At 43.5% G+C, this 19,380-nt stretch overlaps 4 protein-coding genes across 5 annotated transcripts; 2 read left to right on the forward strand and 2 right to left on the reverse strand.

Annotated features, from left to right (window-relative positions):
* The first annotated feature begins 346 nt into the window (after window positions 1–346).
* Window positions 347–18,982, forward strand: LOC6553277. The gene is made up of 19 exons (XM_001979159.3): window positions 347–477; window positions 575–878; window positions 1,005–1,155; window positions 1,999–2,732; window positions 2,797–3,235; window positions 5,191–5,846; window positions 5,943–6,784; window positions 8,007–8,524; window positions 8,591–8,799; window positions 9,011–9,514; window positions 12,325–13,200; window positions 13,330–13,775; window positions 14,437–14,455; window positions 14,644–14,813; window positions 16,693–17,005; window positions 17,387–17,537; window positions 17,597–18,160; window positions 18,223–18,392; window positions 18,450–18,982. The coding sequence occupies exons 1-19, from the start codon at window positions 467–469 to the stop codon at window positions 18,921–18,923; spliced, it is 7,551 nt and encodes a 2,516-aa protein (XP_001979195.2). The 5' UTR covers window positions 347–466; the 3' UTR covers window positions 18,924–18,982.
* On the reverse strand, window positions 5,148–7,150 carry LOC6553281 (tubulin alpha-3 chain). The gene has a single exon (XM_001979163.3). It carries the CDS (start codon window positions 6,618–6,620, stop codon window positions 5,268–5,270), a length of 1,353 nt encoding a protein of 450 aa, XP_001979199.1. The 5' UTR covers window positions 6,621–7,150; the 3' UTR covers window positions 5,148–5,267.
* Window positions 7,486–8,935, forward strand: LOC6553280 (reticulon-1-A). The gene is made up of 3 exons (XM_001979162.3): window positions 7,486–7,672; window positions 8,007–8,524; window positions 8,591–8,935. The coding sequence occupies exons 1-3, from the start codon at window positions 7,653–7,655 to the stop codon at window positions 8,902–8,904; spliced, it is 852 nt and encodes a 283-aa protein (XP_001979198.3). The 5' UTR covers window positions 7,486–7,652; the 3' UTR covers window positions 8,905–8,935.
* Window positions 9,516–11,472, reverse strand: LOC6553279 (esterase B1). 2 transcript variants are annotated; one of them, XM_026975833.1, is made up of 4 exons: window positions 11,420–11,472; window positions 11,088–11,361; window positions 10,884–11,034; window positions 9,516–10,831 (listed from the first exon to the last, which is right to left on the reverse strand). In XM_026975833.1, the coding sequence occupies exons 1-4, from the start codon at window positions 11,431–11,433 to the stop codon at window positions 9,648–9,650; spliced, it is 1,623 nt and encodes a 540-aa protein (XP_026831634.1). In that variant the 5' UTR covers window positions 11,434–11,472; the 3' UTR covers window positions 9,516–9,647. The 2 variants fall into 2 exon arrangements, with proteins under 2 accessions (XP_026831634.1, XP_026831633.1); XM_026975832.1 differs by having other exon boundaries at window positions 11,088–11,364.
* Window positions 18,983–19,380: the final 398 nt, after the last annotated feature.

Raw genomic sequence — 19,380 nt, forward strand, 5'->3', positions numbered from 1 at the left:
ATAAGAGACTATTGAAGTTTGGATTCTAGGAAAAATACTTTTTTATTCAAATAAATAAATGGAATTAAATTTTCAAAATCCATTGTTTTTCCCTTGCGATCGATTTATCCTTATTAACATTTTTACTGAGGGACTGAGTAACTGGTCTCTAAATGTCGAGGAACTTGTCTACAGGGTGCTCACTTGTTATACTCGATACACGCAGAGAAAAAGAGATGTGTTCAAAAGTGTGTAACAGGTAGAAGGGCTATAATGTTCGTACTTGGTAGGGGGATTACCGGCTGATGACGCCCCATTGGGAATGGGTATATTCAATACCTTCTCGGAATCCATCGCCCAGAGTCACCATATTAACCAGGTAGTCTTTCTGAAGGTATGCATGTTGTCCCAAAGTGTTTAATGTTTTACTAGTTTAAATTCAATCGACAAACGACACGAACTGGGAAAGGACGGACGACTTCTAACAATGTCGGAGAGGTACAGAATTTTATTAAAACACCCTGGCAATTTAAGAACTAGGGACAAATTTAGTGAGACAAATTAGTTAATTAATTGAAAACCGGAATTCCCCCAGAATTTTATCGATGGATCTTGGTTACAACAGCCTGGAAACTTGCGAACTTACCCTGCCCGTGGGTCAAATTAGGGGCGTTAAGCGCCTTAGTCTCTATGACGACCCCTACTTCAGCTTCGAAAAGATCCCCTTTGCGAAGCCCCCGCTGGGAGAGCTGAGATTCAGGGCTCCAGTGCCTGCGGATCCGTGGAGCGGAGTTCTGGATTGCTCCCACTACGCAGAGAAGCCAACCCAGAGGAGTTTGCTGACTCGCGTTATCGAAGGCGGCGAGGATTGTCTGTATCTGAACGTCTATGCCAAACAGGTTAGTGTACTGCCTGTATAGATTTTTAAAATCAATTTACGATTGTGCACATATATGTATACCCCCCATAGCTGAAGTCGTTGCCGCAATCGATTATAATGACTGATAGCCGATTTATTTTTGCAGTTGAAGAGTGACAAGCCTTTGCCGGTAATGGTATACATTTTTGGCGGGGCTTTCACCATAGGCGAGGCAACCCGTGAATTGTACGGCCCGGACTATTTTATGGCCAAAGATGTTGTTCTTGTGACGCTTAACTATCGCGTGGATTGTTTGGGTGAGTAAGCTGAATCTGATAGCAATTATCTTATCAATCAAAACAGTTGTTTGGTGCGCCTGTGTTTTGTAATCTATGGATTTAAAATGACCATCTACTTTTACTGTAAATATAATTATTTATACCAGCTACAGAATAAAAGACTATACTATATTCCTAGAAAAAAATGAAACTGACAGAAAGAGGCGTTTCTAACTCAATAAATTATATACATATATTATCCGTCTGTCTGATATTTTAATTATGGTATATAAGCTTTAGTTTAGCCAAACCTTATTAACCACTAAAGTTAGAGACTTGTGTTTTTTGCCATTTTCCCTCGATTTCTATAAGGAAATCATGCTTTTCTTCACATTTGTGTTGATAACGATGCGAACAATTTATTTTTAAGTTAAAAGCGGCAAACTCATAAGATATAACAAGTAGTTTCATAAAGCCACTTACAGAAATATTGAGATAGACTTAAACAAACAGTGGAAAAAAATTATAATCTGTATTAAATCTTTTAATATCAAATCAAAGCACCTCCGGACGAGGTAAAAATCAACTGACGATCATAACTGACGAACATAAAAGTTATAATATTAACTTTTGTGATGAAAATAATTTTTCACTTTTAAACATACTATATCAAGATGTGCTTTTGTTTTATATATTTTTATTTAGGTTTAAATATAAAACAAAATAGCTGTATTTCTTAAAGCTAAAAATCAACTCTAGTCGAAAATTCAATTTGTACACATTTCATTGGAAGTCAATTAAGTGAATGGTAGAAATGCACACTCACATTTGTTAAACAAATTTAAAGTAAATCTTTTTATTCTATTGCCCTATTTCCTAAAGGATTCCTCTCCCTCCAGGATCCGAGTCTGCAAGTTCCCGGAAACGCAGGCCTTAAGGACCAAGTGCTAGCTCTTAAGTGGGTCGAGCAGTACATTTCCAACTTCAATGGTGATGATAGTAACATAACGGTGTTTGGAGATAGCGCCGGCGGATGTTCCACCCACCTTATGATGTGTACGAAGCAGACCAGGGGACTGTTCCACAAAGCCATTCCCATGTCGGGAACGGTCCACAACTACTGGTCCCTCAACCCGGCCGAAGACTTTGCCTTCCGCCTGGCTCAGCAGAATGGTTTCACTGGCGAAAATAACGACGCCAAGGTACTGGAATATCTCCGCGGAGTTCCGGCTAGGGATTTAGTGAACCATAATTTGATAACACCCGAGCACCGAAGGAATGGTCTGCTCTTCGCCTTCGGACCCACAGTGGAGGCGTATGTGGGTGAGGATTGCGTGGTGCCCAAGCCGCCAGTGGAGATGGCCCGGGATGCGTGGTCCAACGATTTGCCCGTCATGCTGGGTGGAACTTCCTTCGAGGGTCTGTTCATGTATCCAGCCGTTTCGGCCAATCTCAAGGCATTGGATGAGCTAAGCAAGGATCCACTTAGGCTGGTGCCAGTTGATGTGCGCAGGGTTAGCAGCGAGGAAGACAATCTGGAGTACAGTCAGCGCCTGATCAAAGCCTACTTCGGAGATGCACCGCCCAGCTCAGGACTGTTTATGAATATGCTCGATGTAAGTAAAAGACATGTTGTTTTATAAGACTTTCTTATCAAAAATATTATATTTACTTTCTTAGCTGTATTCCTACAAAGTATTTTGGCACGGCTTTAATCGCACCTTGAACGCAAGACTTACCTATGCAAAGGCACCCACATATTACTATCGGTTCGACTTCGATTCGCCGAGCTTCAACTTCTACCGGACTAAATTCTGTGGAGATCACATTAAAACTGGGGTGGCCCATGCTGATGACCTGAGCTATTTGTTCCGGAACGTGGGCTCTTGGAAACTGGAGAAGACATCTGCGGAATACCGCACCATCGAAAGGATGATTGGCATTTGGACGGCATTCGCTGCGACCTCCAATCCTAATTGTCCTGAGATTGGCCATTTGGACTGGCGACCATCTACAAAGGATGATCCCAAGCGAGTTGTTAACATCAGCAGCGATGTCAATATAATAGATTTGCCCGAGTATGAAAAACTTCAAATTTGGGATAGCTTGTATAAGCCTAATCAATTGATCTGAGCATACAAATAAATTTTTCCGCGTTTATGTTCAGAAAAGTACTGTTTTGCATACCTCGCTAAGATAAAATTAAGTTGCATTTATTTACCATTTAGGATTTCTATGATAATTTTCTTCGATCTTGCCAAGTCCTGTTCCTATGAACATGGAGATATCGGGAACTAAAAGAAGTCAAACAATGAAATTAGGCATGCTGCTAACAATTTTAAGCAAGATAGAATGCTATAGTCGAGTTCCTCGACTATCAGATACCCGTTACTAAGATAACGTTAGTGCGAAAGAGAAATTTCATAATTTTCTGGAATATCGAATACTTTTTTTTGGCAAATCGATAGAAATTTACAAAACTAATAAAAAAATATCCAAATATTTTTCAAAAATGTGGGCGTGGTTGGACGGTAGAGTGGGCGTTGAAAAGTTTTTCGGCAATCGATAAAAATTTATAAGACTAAAAAAAACGCTACGAGTAAGGCGTATAAGAAGTGACTATTGATGTTTGGATTCTAATACGAAAAATACTTTTGTATTCAACTAAATAAATGCACTCAAGTTTTCAAAATCCATCGTTTTTCCCTTGCGATCGATTTATCCTTATTATTTTTTAACTGAGTAACTGGTATCTAATAGTGGAGGAACTTGTCTACAGGGTGCTCACTTGTTATACGTGTGTTATATGTGTTAAAAAGTGTGCAACAGGTAGAAGGGCTTTAATGTTCATATTTTCTTGGTAGGGGGATTACCAGCCGAGTCGCCGATTACCGCTCATTATCTCCCCGATTTTGGGAATAGGTATATTCAATACCTTCTCGGAATCCATCGCTCAGACGGTGAGTTCGCACGTATTAACCAGGTAGTCTTTCTGAATGCATGTTGTCCCAAAGTGTTTAATGTTTTACTAGTTTTAATTCAATCGACAAACGACACGAACTGGGAAAGGACGGACGACTCCTAACAATGTCGGAGAGGTACAGAATTTTATTAAAACACCCTGGTTATTTGAGAACTAGCCCTGCAAGTGGGACAAATTAAGGGCGTAAGGCCAATAAGGCCAAGCCAATTGATCTAAAATAAACGATTTGACGCAAACTTAGGTAAACCGATCTTACCTTGCTAAGATTTAGTTATAATTTTTAAAGAACCAATATGAAGAACCGATGTCCCTATTTCTCCTGATGAAGTAATTGGTTATTCCCGGTACTCTTCGCAGGAACTGAAAACTAAGTATATAAATATGTATGTACATATGTCCTGATTAGGATCACTGGCCTAGTCGACTACATATGTCCATCTGTTCTGCGGTGGAACGTCGAGATATTAAGAATAATTAAGTCTAGAAAGTTGGGATTAGCCCTTTTTCTTTCTTGGAATATTATGAACTTCCGCGCGGTGTGAAGAAAAGAATGGATGCAGAATGACACAAACAATATCGTTCCAGGGTTTTTATAGGTGGAATTCTAGATAATACCTGGTGAAAACATTACAGAAAAGATTTTAATAGTCGCGGAACTGGATCCATCCATGCATACGTGGAATTCTTAGTAAAGACCCTATCGTTCATTATTATGACTTTGGGAACGAACTGCCACTATTCACTATTAACCAATGGTCCAAATTTTACTACACATAGGTGTGTAAATCCCAAACCAGTGCCCTTTTTGAAGTGCAGTTTCCTGTGGACTGTGAAATGATGTATAGGGGTTTAGTTATCCGAAAAATAACTTGCTTATAAACAAGAAAAGGAGCAACTCAATAAATATGATAGAAATACACAACAATTGTCGTGTAAGGAAGTGATATACCCCATGTGTACAACTTTTTTAATGCACTTTAGGTTTTATATCAAAGTTCATCCATTTAAGTGCAATTTATACTAACTTTTAATAAATTAAAACACCAACTGGGTTCTTGGGGTTTTTATTTTCCTTTTTGTTCGCTATACAGTGTCGCAGAGAATTTATGCATGCGAGTGGGAGCGTATGAAAATAAGCGGGATTTTGAGGGATGCACACCTATCCGCTCTAGTACTCCTCAGCACCCTCGCCCTCGCCATCACCCGAGTCCATGCCGACCTCCTCGTAGTCCTTTTCCAAGGCAGCCAGATCCTCGCGGGCCTCGGAGAACTCGCCCTCCTCCATGCCCTCACCAACATACCAGTGGACGAAGGCCCTCTTGGCGTACATCAGGTCGAACTTGTGGTCCAGACGGGCCCAGGCCTCGGCGATAGCAGTGGTATTGGACAGCATGCACACGGCACGCTGAACCTTGGCCAGATCTCCGCCTGGAACCACAGTGGGTGGCTGGTAGTTGATGCCCACCTTGAAGCCGGTGGGGCACCAGTCCACGAACTGAATAGTGCGCTTCGTCTTGATGGTGGCGATGGCGGCGTTCACGTCCTTGGGCACAACATCGCCGCGGTACAGCATGCAGCAGGCCATGTACTTGCCGTGCCGGGGATCCACCTTGACCATCTGGTTGGCTGGCTCAAAGCAGGCGTTGGTGATCTCGGCCACCGACAGCTGCTCGTGGTAGGCCTTCTCGGCGGAGATGACGGGGGCGTAGGTCACCAGCGGGAAGTGGATGCGGGGGTAGGGAACCAGGTTGGTCTGGAACTCGGTGAGGTCCACATTGAGGGCTCCATCGAATCGCAGAGAGGCGGTGATCGAGGACACTATCTGGCCGATTAAACGATTCAGGTTAGTGTAAGTGGGTCGTTCGATATCCAGGTTGCGGCGACAGATGTCGTAGATGGCCTCGTTGTCCACCATGAAGGCGCAGTCGGAGTGCTCCAGGGTGGTGTGCGTGGTCAGGATGGAGTTGTAGGGCTCCACCACTGCGGTGGACACCTGCGGAGCTGGGTACACGGCGAACTCCAGCTTGGACTTCTTGCCGTAGTCCACGGAGAGACGCTCCATCAGCAGAGAGGTGAAGCCAGAGCCAGTACCCCCACCGAACGAGTGGAAGATGAGGAAGCCCTGCAGACCGGTGCACTGATCGGCCAGCTTGCGAATCCTGTCCAGAACAAGATCCACGATCTCCTTGCCGATGGTGTAGTGGCCACGGGCGTAGTTGTTGGCCGCATCCTCCTTGCCGGTGATCAGTTGCTCGGGGTGGAACAGCTGACGGTAGGTTCCGGTACGGACCTCATCGACCACAGTGGGCTCCAGATCCACGAACACGGCGCGGGGCACGTGCTTGCCAGCTCCAGTCTCGCTGAAGAAGGTGTTGAACGAGTCATCACCTCCGCCCACGGTCTTGTCAGAGGGCATCTGGCCATCGGGCTGGATGCCGTGCTCCAGGCAGTAGAGCTCCCAGCAGGCGTTTCCAATCTGGACACCAGCCTGGCCCACGTGGATAGAGATACATTCCCGCATATTGATTTCAAATGGGGTTTCCGATTCCGGGTTTCTTGTTTCGAGTTTCGGTTTCTCACACGCGACTACGGAAAATCAACGGAAAATGTGTTAAGCCTACGATTTTGCTGTCTGACTCTGCGGGCGTATACGTTGGAATGCCCGAGAATGGATTTTCAACAGACGTAAATCGCACGTAGCTCTGTTTTACGAAAATAAGCCTCACAACTCGGATATTAGATATTAGATAACTATCTATATTATACGTAAACGCGTTTTTTTAACCAATCGATTTTGCTCTGCTGACACGGAAAACCCTGTCAGGCCGCTGCTTGCTTCTTTTGTTTGAATTCGGCTTTAGTTTCGCGCTGATTTTTACACAACATTGCTAGCTCTTGGCCAATACTTGATTACCATCGGCAGGAGTGTTCAGATGCGGCTATATTGGCGCTATTTACCAGATTTCAAGATCAGTCAAATTATTTAGCACAAGCACGCTTGTTCAGTGGATTAAGTGTGACCGCCCGCTCGGAAAAATAAAGATACCGAGCAGTCTATGAAATACTAGTACTTGCTTAAATAAACCACATATTAAAAAAATTAAAATTTACGTTCTCCTTGAATTCGACTCCTAATTAACTTGAATGGGCACGGTACTTTTAATTAGTTTAATTATGTAGTGCTTGCATATACTATTTACCAAAAAGAACAAAGTTTGTAATGTGTATATTTACGGTTAGGTTATGGGAAACAAATTGAGCGTGACAATATTATGTTCATATAGCTTTAAATAAAGCAGCAAGCGACCTGTAACCAAGGCGACCGCCTTGTTCAAGTTTAGTATATTTTTGTGTGCAGTATGTTGTGAGTGCAGTACAGTGCTGCGCAGTTATCGATCCACTTTGCGCACTTATCGATAGGTTGCGCGCGAAACTAGCATGCTTTGAAAAAACGGACAGATGTGTTTTTGTATAATAGTGGTTTTGCCATTCGTGTCAAAAGGCTAACAAGTTTTTGGAATCTACTATTATTTTGTGCACTATTCTTATTTTTATGCAACGCTCTGAAGATTCGTAAGTAAAAGCGACTATTAAATACCCGCTACTCAGCTAATCAAAGTCCGTGGGTGGGAAAATCATGTGGGCGCAAGATAAATGTAATAAAATTAAAAAAATATTTTATTTTCAAAAGAGTGGACGTGATAGATTTTTCTTACAATTTTCTTTGGTTTGATGCACAGTTATTTCGAGAAACTTTTCCAAAATGGAATTTAACGCTGAATCGAGATATTGAAATGGTGATTCGAAATGTAGTCACCTCACAACCGGAAATCCTTTCACTAGTCTATTCGGTTGACCTTTGAAACATTACTCAGCTCCGAAAACATTAAACATAATTTACCCTTAGTCCACAACCAGCATCCGAAAGTGACTCTCAGAAATTCGAAAATATGAATTCCGATACTCCGTTGAAGGCTGAGGACTCCAGCCAGATGTTTATGGATCTGAAGAACCTGTTGTTGTGGCGCAATTGCCGAAAGACTTTGATTGTCTTTACGGGCATCCTGCTTTTCCTGCTGGATGTTATGGTACATTCGGTGATCAGTGTAGTAAGCATGACAGGGATCACAGTTCTCCTGGCAGCTATTGGCTATCGCCTTCTGGTGCAGTTCTGGAGGATCTGGAAAAAGGATGGGAACAAAGATCAGATCTCACGTTGCTATCCTCACGTGAAGATTGAAATTCCCCGGGAGGAGACTCTTCAGCTGGCCGGAAAAGCAGTTGTCCATCTAAATTCAATTTTAAACCGTTTGATTGAACTGTTGCTAGTGGAAAAGTGGGAGGATTCCTTAAAGTTCCTTGTTTTGCTCTGCGGCTTCAATTTGCTCGGAGATTGTTTGAACGGATTGTCTTTGCTTCTATTTGGTATGTGCATGTGTTTAATATGGTTTCACTTTAATTATGCTTGAGATGAATTTATTTTCCCTGTAGGACACGTGTTTATTTTTACCCTACCAAAACTGTACGATTCGTATAAGCTACATGTTGATGTCCAGATCCGGAAATTCCGTGTATGCAAGAAGGATAAATCGAACGTAGTCGAAGCTAAGGATGAAAAAACGGATTGCATTCAAAAAGAATATACGCCGGAGTCACTATACAAGGGTCAGGAATCCAATGAGGGCAAAATGCTGTATGAGGTATGCGATAATGAGCAACTTCTAAGTCTCCTGGAGGAGGAGCACCGCAAAGGATGCCGTTGCCGTGATTGTGAGCACGGGGATTTGCCTATTGAGGCACACTGAACTATGTTCATTTCAAAATGAATCAACCTTTGATGTTATTGTTCAAAATTAGAGTAGTGGAAATATATATTCCGTATTTTTTCCACTAATATTTTTTTCTAATCAGTTGGCCATCCTTATTACCTCATTACCTAACTTCTCCGATTTATTCAGGGTCTCGGGAACACATTTAGCTTGGATCAAGTCTACCTTCTCTTTCGGGTCAAAAATAGCATTTGACTATGACATGTGGAAACTCTGTCAGCCGAGAATTCGAAGTCGGATCAAATTTTTCAGACTCCTAATCCCGCGTTGTGGTCCCGGCTTAAAGAGGTTTTCATGCCCATCAGCAGGTGATGCGGACTCCAAGGTCGTCAATCTTTCAGTAGGGAGTGTGAAGGGTCGTCGGCTGAGCGGCATCTATGGCGACGAGTACTACAGCTTCGAGGGGATTCCCTATGCCCAGCCGCCGCTGGGGAAAACCCGGTTTAGGGCCTCCCATTCGGCAGATCCGTGGAATTCAGAGCTCGATGCTCGGCAGGAGGGACCTATTCCTCTGCAGATGGACCGACGGACGGGCAAGGTCGTCGGCAGCGAGGATTGCCTGTACTTAAACGTATACACCAAGCATGTGAGTAGTTCTTCGCAACGCCCAAATTTGGCCAAACATTTATTAACTCGGCAGGCCATCGTATCCAAACTTTGGCCTGCTCAATTTATGATTCAGTAATAAAACTGTTAAGTAAGGGGTCGGGTAACAAGGCCTAAAAAAGGGGAACTCCAGCCTGTTCGAACAGCTGGTCAAAGAGCTCTAGCTTAGGCATGGTATGCGGTATAAACCTCAGTTGCTCGTCAATGCTGAGGACCATACGAGCAGGTCCCGAGCTTAGTGGCTTCCAATCCACAAAGGGTTTTGTAAGCGGTGAATTGGGATCCGAGGTGGCGGCAAAGTGCACGAGCATTGATATCATTCGGCAAATCGTGGTAAACTCCGGTCGGGATCTGTCCAATTTAAAAGTGGACGGGTGGACATATATATAGCCCAGCTCATCCGCGTGATCAACTCCGCGCAGCTCCTTTCCCCAGTACCGAATCCGGTAAAAGTTGTAGTCCGGCGAATCGAAGCCGAAGCGGTAAAAATAAGTGGGTGCCTGAGCGTACTCCAGTCTGGAATTGATCATTCGGTATAGGGAGTGAAAGACAGCGTGGGTGAAGATGTCTTTTATAGCATCGAAATGATCCAAGCTAAGTTGTTCACCACTCGCCTGGCAGAAATACTCCAGAATTTTGATACCCATTTCACGCTTTTGATCCGAGTTGCAGGTGCTCTTAAGGACAGCGGGAAGTACCCTCTCTGGGTTGTCCCGGAACCCCTGCAAGACCTTGGGATTAGTTTTAAAGCCAACTATACTGATTAGTCCCTCATCAGTGTTAGCGCCTAAAATGATGGGAATGCGGTTGCTCCAACTGGTTCGCAGCAGTTCCTTGGGCTCCGCCAATAAAACAGCATTGGGAGTAGCATACCTCTCAATGGTTGGCTTAAACGATAACCTAATGCCTTCAGCCTTCTCCTCCGGGCTGAAAACGTCAGCAGTAACGAGCTCCACCGGATCAGCCTTCAATAGGAACTCCAAAACCTGGCTATCGACATTATCTCCCTCGTAGCCCAAACACTTCGCCAAACGGTACTCCAAATGTGGCAGAGTGTTAACCTCCATCGAAAAACCCGCCAAAAGGATGGCCTTGTGGAAGAGCCCTTCCGTTTGCGGACTGGCCAACAGCATCTGAACCGTCATGCTGCCCGAGCTGTGGCCAAAGATGGTAATTCTATCGGGGTCACCATTAAAATTACGTGCATTCGCCTTAATCCAATGAAAGGCCTTGATGATATCCTTGAGGGCAGCATTTCCAGGAATACCTAGCGAGGGGTCAGCAAAGCTTAGAAATCCTGAAATGTAGACTCAGTGTTAGGAACTTGCAAAACCTTTTAAAAAACTCACCGAAAAGTCCCAAGCGATATCCAATGCTTATGTGAATAACATTCTCTTCCATAAAATAGTCCGGACCCCAAGTTTTCCTCCAAGGATCTCCGCGAATAAATAGCCCACCATGGATATAAACCATGAGGGGTAAAGGCTTCTTGCTTTGCAGCTTTAAAATAAATAAATAGTAATAATATATCGTTCTGGAATTTAAAAACTTACCGTTTTCACTGTCATATTTAAGTACAGACAATCCTCTGAACCCTCAACCATATTTGTTATTGAGGGCACTTGCAAGCAATTGCTAGCTGGCTTGGAGCAATCTCGAATCCCTGTCCATGGTTGAAGATCTTGTGGCTCCTTAAAGCGAAGAGATCCGAGTGGAGGAGCTGCATATGGGATGCCATCAAAAACATAGAATTCATTGTCATAAAGCCCCTTCATTCGTGTTCCCTGCACTTTTCCATGTGTGGTCTGCACCACGGGGGAAGTTCCACTACTGAAAATAATATACTATTTCACTAAAGGAACAATTGAAAGAAAAATGTTTTTACTTTTCGAAAGACATTTCCGATCTCGGCTGACTCTTCAGTTTGACTGCGGGGGAATCTCAGTGCCCACTAAATACTAGCTAGATAGGAGAGTATACTCGTAAGAACACTCTTACCTTTATGACATCAGTTAGCATGCACTTTTATTAGTGAAGATAGTCTGCAATCCTTGAATAAATCTTATAAACCGTAAATAACTGGGACGGATTAAAAAGTATGTGTAAATTTAGATAAAACAAACTCAAAACAAGATAGAATGCTAAAGTCGAGTTCCCCGACTATCTAACGAGAAATTTCCAATTTTTCTGGAATATCGGTAGAAGTTGGGGGAAAAAAATTATAAAATTAAAATAAGAATTAAAAGTTAACAATTGTTTTAACGAATTTAGAAGATATATTTAGAAGATATATTCAAAAATTCAAAAATATAATATTTTTCAAAAGTTTGTTTTGTGCGGTTTTTGGGCGTGGCAAGATTTGGCAACAAACTTGCACTGCGTCTATGTTATTGGAAGCTGCATGCTTAATCTCAACATTCTAGCTTTTGTAGTTCCTGAGATCGAGGCGTTCATACGGACAACGAACGGACAGACGGACGGACATGGTCAGATCGACTCGTCTATGGATCCTGATCAAGAATATACATACTTTATATGGTCGGAAACGCCTCCTTCTGCCTCTTACATACTTTTTGTATGTATACTTTTCAACGAATCTAGTATACCCTATAATGAGAAAAGCCATGCTTAAATAAACGAAACAATTTTTAATAATTTTTTAGCAACACAATTTTAAGGATGGATATAACTTGTTCTAGCACAATTCCATTTTATATAGGCTTCTATGAATCAATTATCAATTAATCGAAAATAATAAAATAGTTCATAACTTAAACAATGTCCCCCTAGTTCAATGAATCGGAGCCACCTTTGCCCGTTATGGTGTATATCTACGGTGGTGCATTCCGCACGGGCGGAGCAGTAAGGAGCAAATACGGACCGGATTATTTGATGAGCAAGGATGTTGTGTACGTGCTATTCAACTATCGCCTCTGCGCCCTGGGATTCCTTAGTATGCCCAGTTGCGAGTTGGACGTGCCGGGCAATGCGGGTCTCCATGATCAGCTACTGGCACTTCAGTGGGTTAGCCAGCACATACGGAACTTCAACGGAGACCCACAGAACATCACGCTCTTTGGCGAGAGTGCTGGGGCGGCCTCGGTGCACTTCATGATGTGTCTGCCGCAGGCGAAGGGGCTCTTCCACAAGGCCATCATGATGTCCGGATCGATGCTGAGTCCCTGGGTGAATGCTCCCGATAGAGATAGTATATTCTGCCGCCTGGCCACCTCCGCAGGATACCAAGGACCCGCGGAAGAGGTCTCCATATTGGAGTTTCTGCGCCACGTGAATGCCGAAAAACTCATAGGCCACGAATTCATCTCACCCCGTGACCGTTGCTTTGGGTTTCTCAACCCATTTGTTCCAGTGGTTGGAGGCCTGGTTCGAGCCCCATTTCAGCAGCTGATGAAGGAGGCGTGGTCCTGCGAGGTGCCCCTGCTCCTGGGCGGCACTTCCTTCGAGGGACTGGTGTACTACCCTTTTTGTCAGCTCGATAATGGCTATATGCTGGAGCTGCTGAAGCATGAACCGGCGATGGTATTGCCTCACGAGCTGTACCAATCGATGAGCGTGGAGCAGCGGAACACAGCGGCCGAAGCTCTTGTGAAGTACCACTATGGACCGCGCGGTATCACCAAGAATAACGTCACCCAGATTCTAGACGTGAGTATCATAGGTATTAGTTACTTTTACTGCCTCACAACGCCACCAGTCCAGGGATTTATTTGTATCAGAGAAAGTCGGATACAAATATTTTACCATAAAATGTTAATTGACATATTTGATCCACAGCTCTTCAGCTACAAGTTGTTCTGGCACGGCATACATAGGGTGGTGCTCTCCAGATTATCCCACGCACAAGCAGCTACCTATCTGTACCGGTTCGACTTCGATTCGCCCAAGCTGAATCTGATGAGAAACCAGCTCTGCGGTGATGACATCAAGCGCGGTGTCTGCCATGCGGATGACTTGGGCTACATTTTCCACAAACAGGCCCAAGCGAGGCAACCGCTGGACTCCCCGGAGTTCCAGACCATCCAGCGTATGGTGGGCATACTGACCACGTTCGCCAGGACTGGCGATCCCAATTGCCCGGAGACGGGGCCGGATCAGTGGTTACCCGTCTCCGCGAAGTCTCCCTTCAAGGCGTTGAATATTGGACAGCAGGTGGAGTGTGTAACGCAGGTCGAAAAGGATGGTCTGGAGGTGTGGAATGGGCTATACAGTGACATGAATTAGTGGCGGGGTTATGCGGAAGTCTATTTTGCTATCATTTTTGTAATCATTCAATAAACTATTTTGTTTTTTACTCTAAGGGTTGGTAGGTTCTACCTACCGCAGCATTTCGTATTTATTTTCTCCGCTCAAAAAGCAATTGTGCCCACTGTTAGCTTTCCGCATTTAAGCTGATCCGGAGCTTTACGGCAACGCCCCACTCCAGTCGAAAGCTCGGTGACCGTATAAGCAAAAACAAACCGCATCAATTTGTTTATTTACACTACTTTGGCCGGCGCGATCGAAATGTTGTTGACCCACTCAGCGGGCCACTTACCACTTCTTTCCCTCTATTTAGTAGCCCTAAAATAGTCACTTGGCTAAGTTAAGATAGATCGGCTGAGAGCGGAGCACACTTTGTCAGGTAAAAGCATTTAATATATGACTCCTGGTCTCTTTATAGGTGAGATGCTTATCTATCTCGCAGATACTCCAGCAGACCCTTTAGATACCCGGTTGGTTGAAAGCAGCTCTGGCTTTCTGCACTCCGGACTCGAAAGTGCCCTTTTGTCGAGCTTATGCATTCGCTAGGAGGTGTGCCACGCCCACCGCCCACCGCCCACCATCCGACAGCCCACGCTCAATGATCAGCTTGAGCTATATCAGTTTTTGCGTTTATCTCAGCACCGCACTTGAAATACTTGTATTCTTTTTGTGTGCCTTTATCGCTCTGCCGCTCCCCACGCTCTTCTCGTTCGGTAATTTGTATTCTGATATTTGTGTTAATGTAGTATATTTTTTCTATAATATTTCTTCGGTTCTTTTCGCCTATTTGGCGGGTTCGCGCTGTCCGCTGGAATTCGATGTGGAAAAGTGTGTTTTTAATTTCAGTTTCGGTTCGGAGCTGGCGCGATACAGTACGCAGCTCGCGCCTATAAGTATCTACAAATAAACGAGTATATAAACGAGTATAGCAAAGCGATCGCATCGTGTGTGTGCTCTAGTCCATCCGATATGAATAAGAACCTCGGCTTTGTGGAGCGCCTGCGGTGGCGCCTCAAGTAAGTTTCGCCGTTGGCCTCAATGCTGGGAAATATTTATCAACTTATTAATTATTAATTTAACGGCTTATTAATGCCGAGGCGCGTTGTCTCCATACTTTCGATTGTAATTGTGGCTATGGTTTGCTTTGTATTTTGTAGCGGTTCGTATTTCGGGGTTTTGCGTGCCCACCTTTTTTACAGTCAAGTCTGCTAGGCATGACTAATTTTTTGGATGGCAGAAACTAATTTGTGGCTTCCCAATTAAGAGATCTTTGCAGCATTATGCAATCATGATGAGCATAGCAGGGGTAGGGTATAACTTTTTTAAATATAACTTTTTTGGATTGGCAACTCGTACTATTATTTGTATATTGTTTTATGCATGGGCAGTTTGAGAGAGGCAAACACAATAAACCACCGAAATTGCCCATCAAAAGCATTAACTGGCAAAGTTTTTACATATTCTGGCTTAATTCCGGAAAGTTTCTGTCGAGGGTATTAAACCGTCACTTGTAAGCATTAATCGATTAATCGTATTCATAAATCTGTATTCATTGCTTAATCAGTTTAACGTAAAAGATATTTTATATTTATTGACCAATTTACCCGCAACTTTATGGCTACAGCATTATACAAAATGGGTTCTGGCACTGTTGGATACTTTGTTTTGTGATTCAAACCTATGGCTAACATCTATAAATTCTCTAATGACGACTGCATCATTATATTCGATAGACGAGTAGCTCGTCAATATAGATAATGTTAATTAAACATTGACTACTCGCTGTGATCCCAACAATAATTATTTAATTTGCAAAGTCATCGTCATCGTCGTCTCGTATGGCTCTTATCACACATTAACCTTGATAATGAAGCCGCTTGGTAAATAGTGTCAGTTTCAGTCATTTTCACGGTGTTTCGATTTAAATGGCAAAATAAAATTTGGTCACGATGACTACTGCTAAATAGGTGTGATTTTATTTTCCTGCCGTAACGTAATGTAATAACAGTGTGTGCGGGGCTTAGAATAATAATCAGCAGTTCTACGCATTGAATTTGCCTTTAATTGTTTTATAGAATTACATACATACAATGGATTAAAGGGGAATCAAAGTCTGTTTTTAATGAACAATAAAACCAATTAAAAACCATTAAACCAACCTAAGGGCTTGGCCTCAGATAACAAACTGACACCTACTGATAAGGCAGAACAACTGCTCATGCTTATTCAATATTCTGAAGATTACTGCCCAAATGATTTAATGATTTTACTGCAAGCGATTTGAGTTAGTCCTGGGCTTTAAATTTTGGCCAGCGGACTGTGTTAATTTATCACTGACAGACGTGCCTGGTTAGCAGGTGGACACACAGTCGACTGCACCAACTAAACCCGTTGTTCGCCTGATCCTTCAGTTGTACATATGTCACACACTCAAAGAAATACTTATTTATATTTTGAATTCCTTCACAACGTCGGTGGTGCCTCTTTACCTTAAGAACTTGGTTCAGGAAGCAATTCATTTATTTCCAAATTAAATAAAGCAAAATAAAAAATACACAGATTATGTTAAGCATCCAGTATCACTTTAAACTGAACTGATCTAAAAGATATTGTTTGGCTAAGGAAATCAAGTATTCCCAAGTATTTCCAGTGTTGGTAAATTTCAATAGGGCTGGTAAATGGGTTGTGATGCATTGGATGCGATGTGAAGCTGTGGATGCGATGGGATGAACATCAGCAAAACAATTTAAATTTAATGCAATGCATGCAGTATGCCTACTGGCAGTGGCTTTGAGAATGAATTAAAATAATTGACTTTGTGACAAAAATATCAAATTATCTGGGCGCAGACCCAATATTATTATGCTAATTATTTGTGCCGTCGTGCAATTGCAGAACCATCGAGCATAAAGTCCAGCAGTATCTCCTGTCCACCAATGAAACAGTAGTCGCCGACACGGAGTACGGCCAAGTGCGGGGTGTCAAACGTCTATCACTCTACGATGTGCCCTACTTCAGTTTCGAAGGTATCCCCTACGCCCAGCCGCCGGTGGGGGAGTTGCGGTTCAAGGCCCCGCAAAGGCCCATTCCCTGGGAGGGAGTGCGGGACTGCAGCCAGCCCAAGGATAAGGCCGTCCAGGTGCACTTCGTCTTCGACAAGGTAGAGGGCTCCGAGGACTGCCTCTATCTAAATGTGTACACCAACAATGTGAGTAACACCCAAAAACCAGCCGTTCACCAACCCGTCCGTTTACCTGTTCGTCTCAATCTTTCTGTCCGTCTATCTGTCCGCCTTCATAACAATCCTTAATAATCGTTCCTAACAACAATATCGTGTTATTATTTCATAGCATCATCGCACGCCTTAAGCAAAGCGCCGCTCTGTGATGTCAAATATTCAAATGAATATTTAATAAATCAATTTCAATGATTTCTTTGCTCAAAGGACATTGCATTTTCTTGTATTGATTAAATATCTTGAAGGCAGTTAAAACCTTAAGACCGTTTTGGTGACATTTTAGAGATTGTTCTTTGCGTAAGGAAACTAAAAGCTTGTTTCTAACTAACCATTTTTGGTGGTAAATTTAAGGTGAAGCCGGATAAGCCCCGCCCGGTTATGGTTTGGATTCACGGAGGAGCCTTCATTATCGGCGAGGCCAGTCGGGAATGGTACGGCCCGGACTACTTTATGAAAGAAGATGTCGTCCTCGTCACCATACAATACCGACTTGGTGCTTTGGGTAGGCAGCGTGTTCGTATGCTAATATTTTTACATTTTAACATTTTTGTACCTACACAGGATTCATGACTCTAAAGTCCGCCGAGCTAAATGTACCTGGAAATGCTGGCCTCAAGGACCAGGTGTTGGCCCTCAAGTGGATCAAGAACAACTGCGCCAGTTTCGGCGGAGATCCCAACTGCATCACAGTTTTTGGAGAGAGTGCAGGAGCTGCATCCACCCACTACATGATGATAACCGAACAGACCCAGGGGCTCTTTCATCGGGGTATCTTGCAGTCGGGCAGTGCCATTTGTCCTTGGGCCTACAACGGCGACAACACCCACAATGCCTACAGGATAGCCAAGCTGGTTGGCTACAAGGGCGAGGACAACGACAAGGATGTGCTGCAGTTTTTGCAGCACGTGAAGGCCAAAGACCTTATACGAGTGGAGGAACATGTCCTGACATTGGAGGACCACATGAACAAGATATTGTTTGCCTTTGGACCATCCCTGGAACCATTCTCCACGCCCGAGTGCGTGATACCCAAGCCGCCAAAGGACATGATGAAGACCGCCTGGAGTAATTCCATCCCCATGTTTATAGGAAACACTTCGTACGAGGGCCTGCTGTGGGTCCCAGGTTAGATATTGAGCATTTAATTGCATTTCAATTTAATAAGTGTATTTAATTGTTCGCCACAGAGGTCAAGCTAATGCCGCAAGTGGTGCAGCAGGTTGATGTCCCTACCCCTTTCATTCCCAAAGAATTGCTAGCCACAAAGCCCAGTAAGGAAAAGCTGGATTCGTGGAGTGTAAAGATTCGAGATGTTCATCGCACCGGAACAGAAGGCACTGCAGATAATTACATGGATGTAAGTGTCGTCGCATAAGGTGCTTCTACTTTCTAATTCTTTGCTAATTCTTTCCAGCTCTGTTCGATTAACTACTTCGTATTTCCTGCCCTGAGGGTGGTCCATTCCCGTCACGCTTACGCGGCTGGAGCTCCAGTATATTTCTACCGATTTGATTTCGACTCCGAGGAGCTAATCTTTCCCTACCGCATTATGCGAATGGGACGCGGTGTCAAGGGGGTGAGCCATGCCGACGACTTGACCTACCTATTCAGCAGCCTGCTGGCTCGTCGGTTGCCCAAGGAAAGTCGGGAGTACAGGAACATCGAGCGAACTGTGGGCATCTGGACCCAGTTTGCTGCCACGGGTAATCCTTACAGCGAGAAGATCAACGGGATGGACACGCTGACACTTGATCCAGTTCGAAAGTCCGACGAGGTCATCAAGTGCCTTAACATCAGTGATGACCTGAAGTTCGTAGATCTGCCTGAGTGGTCCAAGTGTAAGGTCTGGGAGAGTCTTTTTGATGATAACAAAGATTTATTGTTCTAAATGGAAACCAATAAGAAACCTCTGATACGAAAGGGTTAAACAAAAAAACAACAAACACAAAAAAGTTCATCGACTATCAGATACCCGTTACTCAGCTGGTGGGAGTGCGAACGAGAAAGTTCAACATTCTTTATGGCATATCGATAGAAAGTGGCAAAAAATAAAAAAAATTTAAATAAATGAAAAAATGTTCAAAGGTGTGGGCTGCTTGTGGGCGTTAGAAAAGGCGTGGTAAATTTTGGCGACAAACTTACGCTGCGTCTGGTACACCCTTTAATTCCAGTAGGAATGGGTATACAAATTATATGCCTACACATAAAATCCTATATCTGCATATAAACCTATATATATTAACCCCTATATTTTGCTGTTCATATTTTATCAAAAGGAAATGATCATTTTGCATTTGTTTTTTATACGTTTGATTGGACTTGTAATTGTAAACCTACATATCTTT

The sequence above is a fragment of the Drosophila erecta genome, unplaced genomic scaffold (assembly GCF_003286155.1).
Source record: "Drosophila erecta strain 14021-0224.00,06,07 unplaced genomic scaffold, DereRS2 tig00000000-arrow-pilon, whole genome shotgun sequence".
Taxonomy (NCBI): Eukaryota; Metazoa; Arthropoda; class Insecta; order Diptera; family Drosophilidae; genus Drosophila; species Drosophila erecta.

What these genes read in the sequence shown, in the direction of transcription:
- LOC6553281 (XM_001979163.3), bottom strand. Translation starts at nt 6,620, where the DNA reads ATGCGGGAATGTATCTCTATCCACGTGGGCCAGGCTGGTGTCCAGATT.
- LOC6553277 (XM_001979159.3), top strand. An exon ending in AGGGCAAAATGCTGTATGAG is followed by an intron (nt 8,800 to 9,010) that starts GTATGCGATAAT and finishes TTTTCTAATCAG; the next exon opens with TTGGCCATCCTTATTACCTC. An exon ending in CTGCAGATAATTACATGGAT is followed by an intron (nt 18,393 to 18,449) that starts GTAAGTGTCGTC and finishes AATTCTTTCCAG; the next exon opens with CTCTGTTCGATTAACTACTT.
- LOC6553280 (XM_001979162.3), top strand. Translation starts at nt 7,653, where the DNA reads ATGCAACGCTCTGAAGATTC. An exon ending in ATGCAACGCTCTGAAGATTC is followed by an intron (nt 7,673 to 8,006) that starts GTAAGTAAAAGC and finishes ATTTACCCTTAG; the next exon opens with TCCACAACCAGCATCCGAAA. An exon ending in ATTGTCTTTGCTTCTATTTG is followed by an intron (nt 8,525 to 8,590) that starts GTATGTGCATGT and finishes TTTTCCCTGTAG; the next exon opens with GACACGTGTTTATTTTTACC.
- LOC6553279 (XM_026975832.1), bottom strand. An exon ending in TAAATATGACAGTGAAAACG is followed by an intron (nt 11,035 to 11,087) that starts GTAAGTTTTTAA and finishes TTTATTTTAAAG; the next exon opens with CTGCAAAGCAAGAAGCCTTT. An exon ending in ATATCGCTTGGGACTTTTCG is followed by an intron (nt 10,832 to 10,883) that starts GTGAGTTTTTTA and finishes TCTACATTTCAG; the next exon opens with GATTTCTAAGCTTTGCTGAC.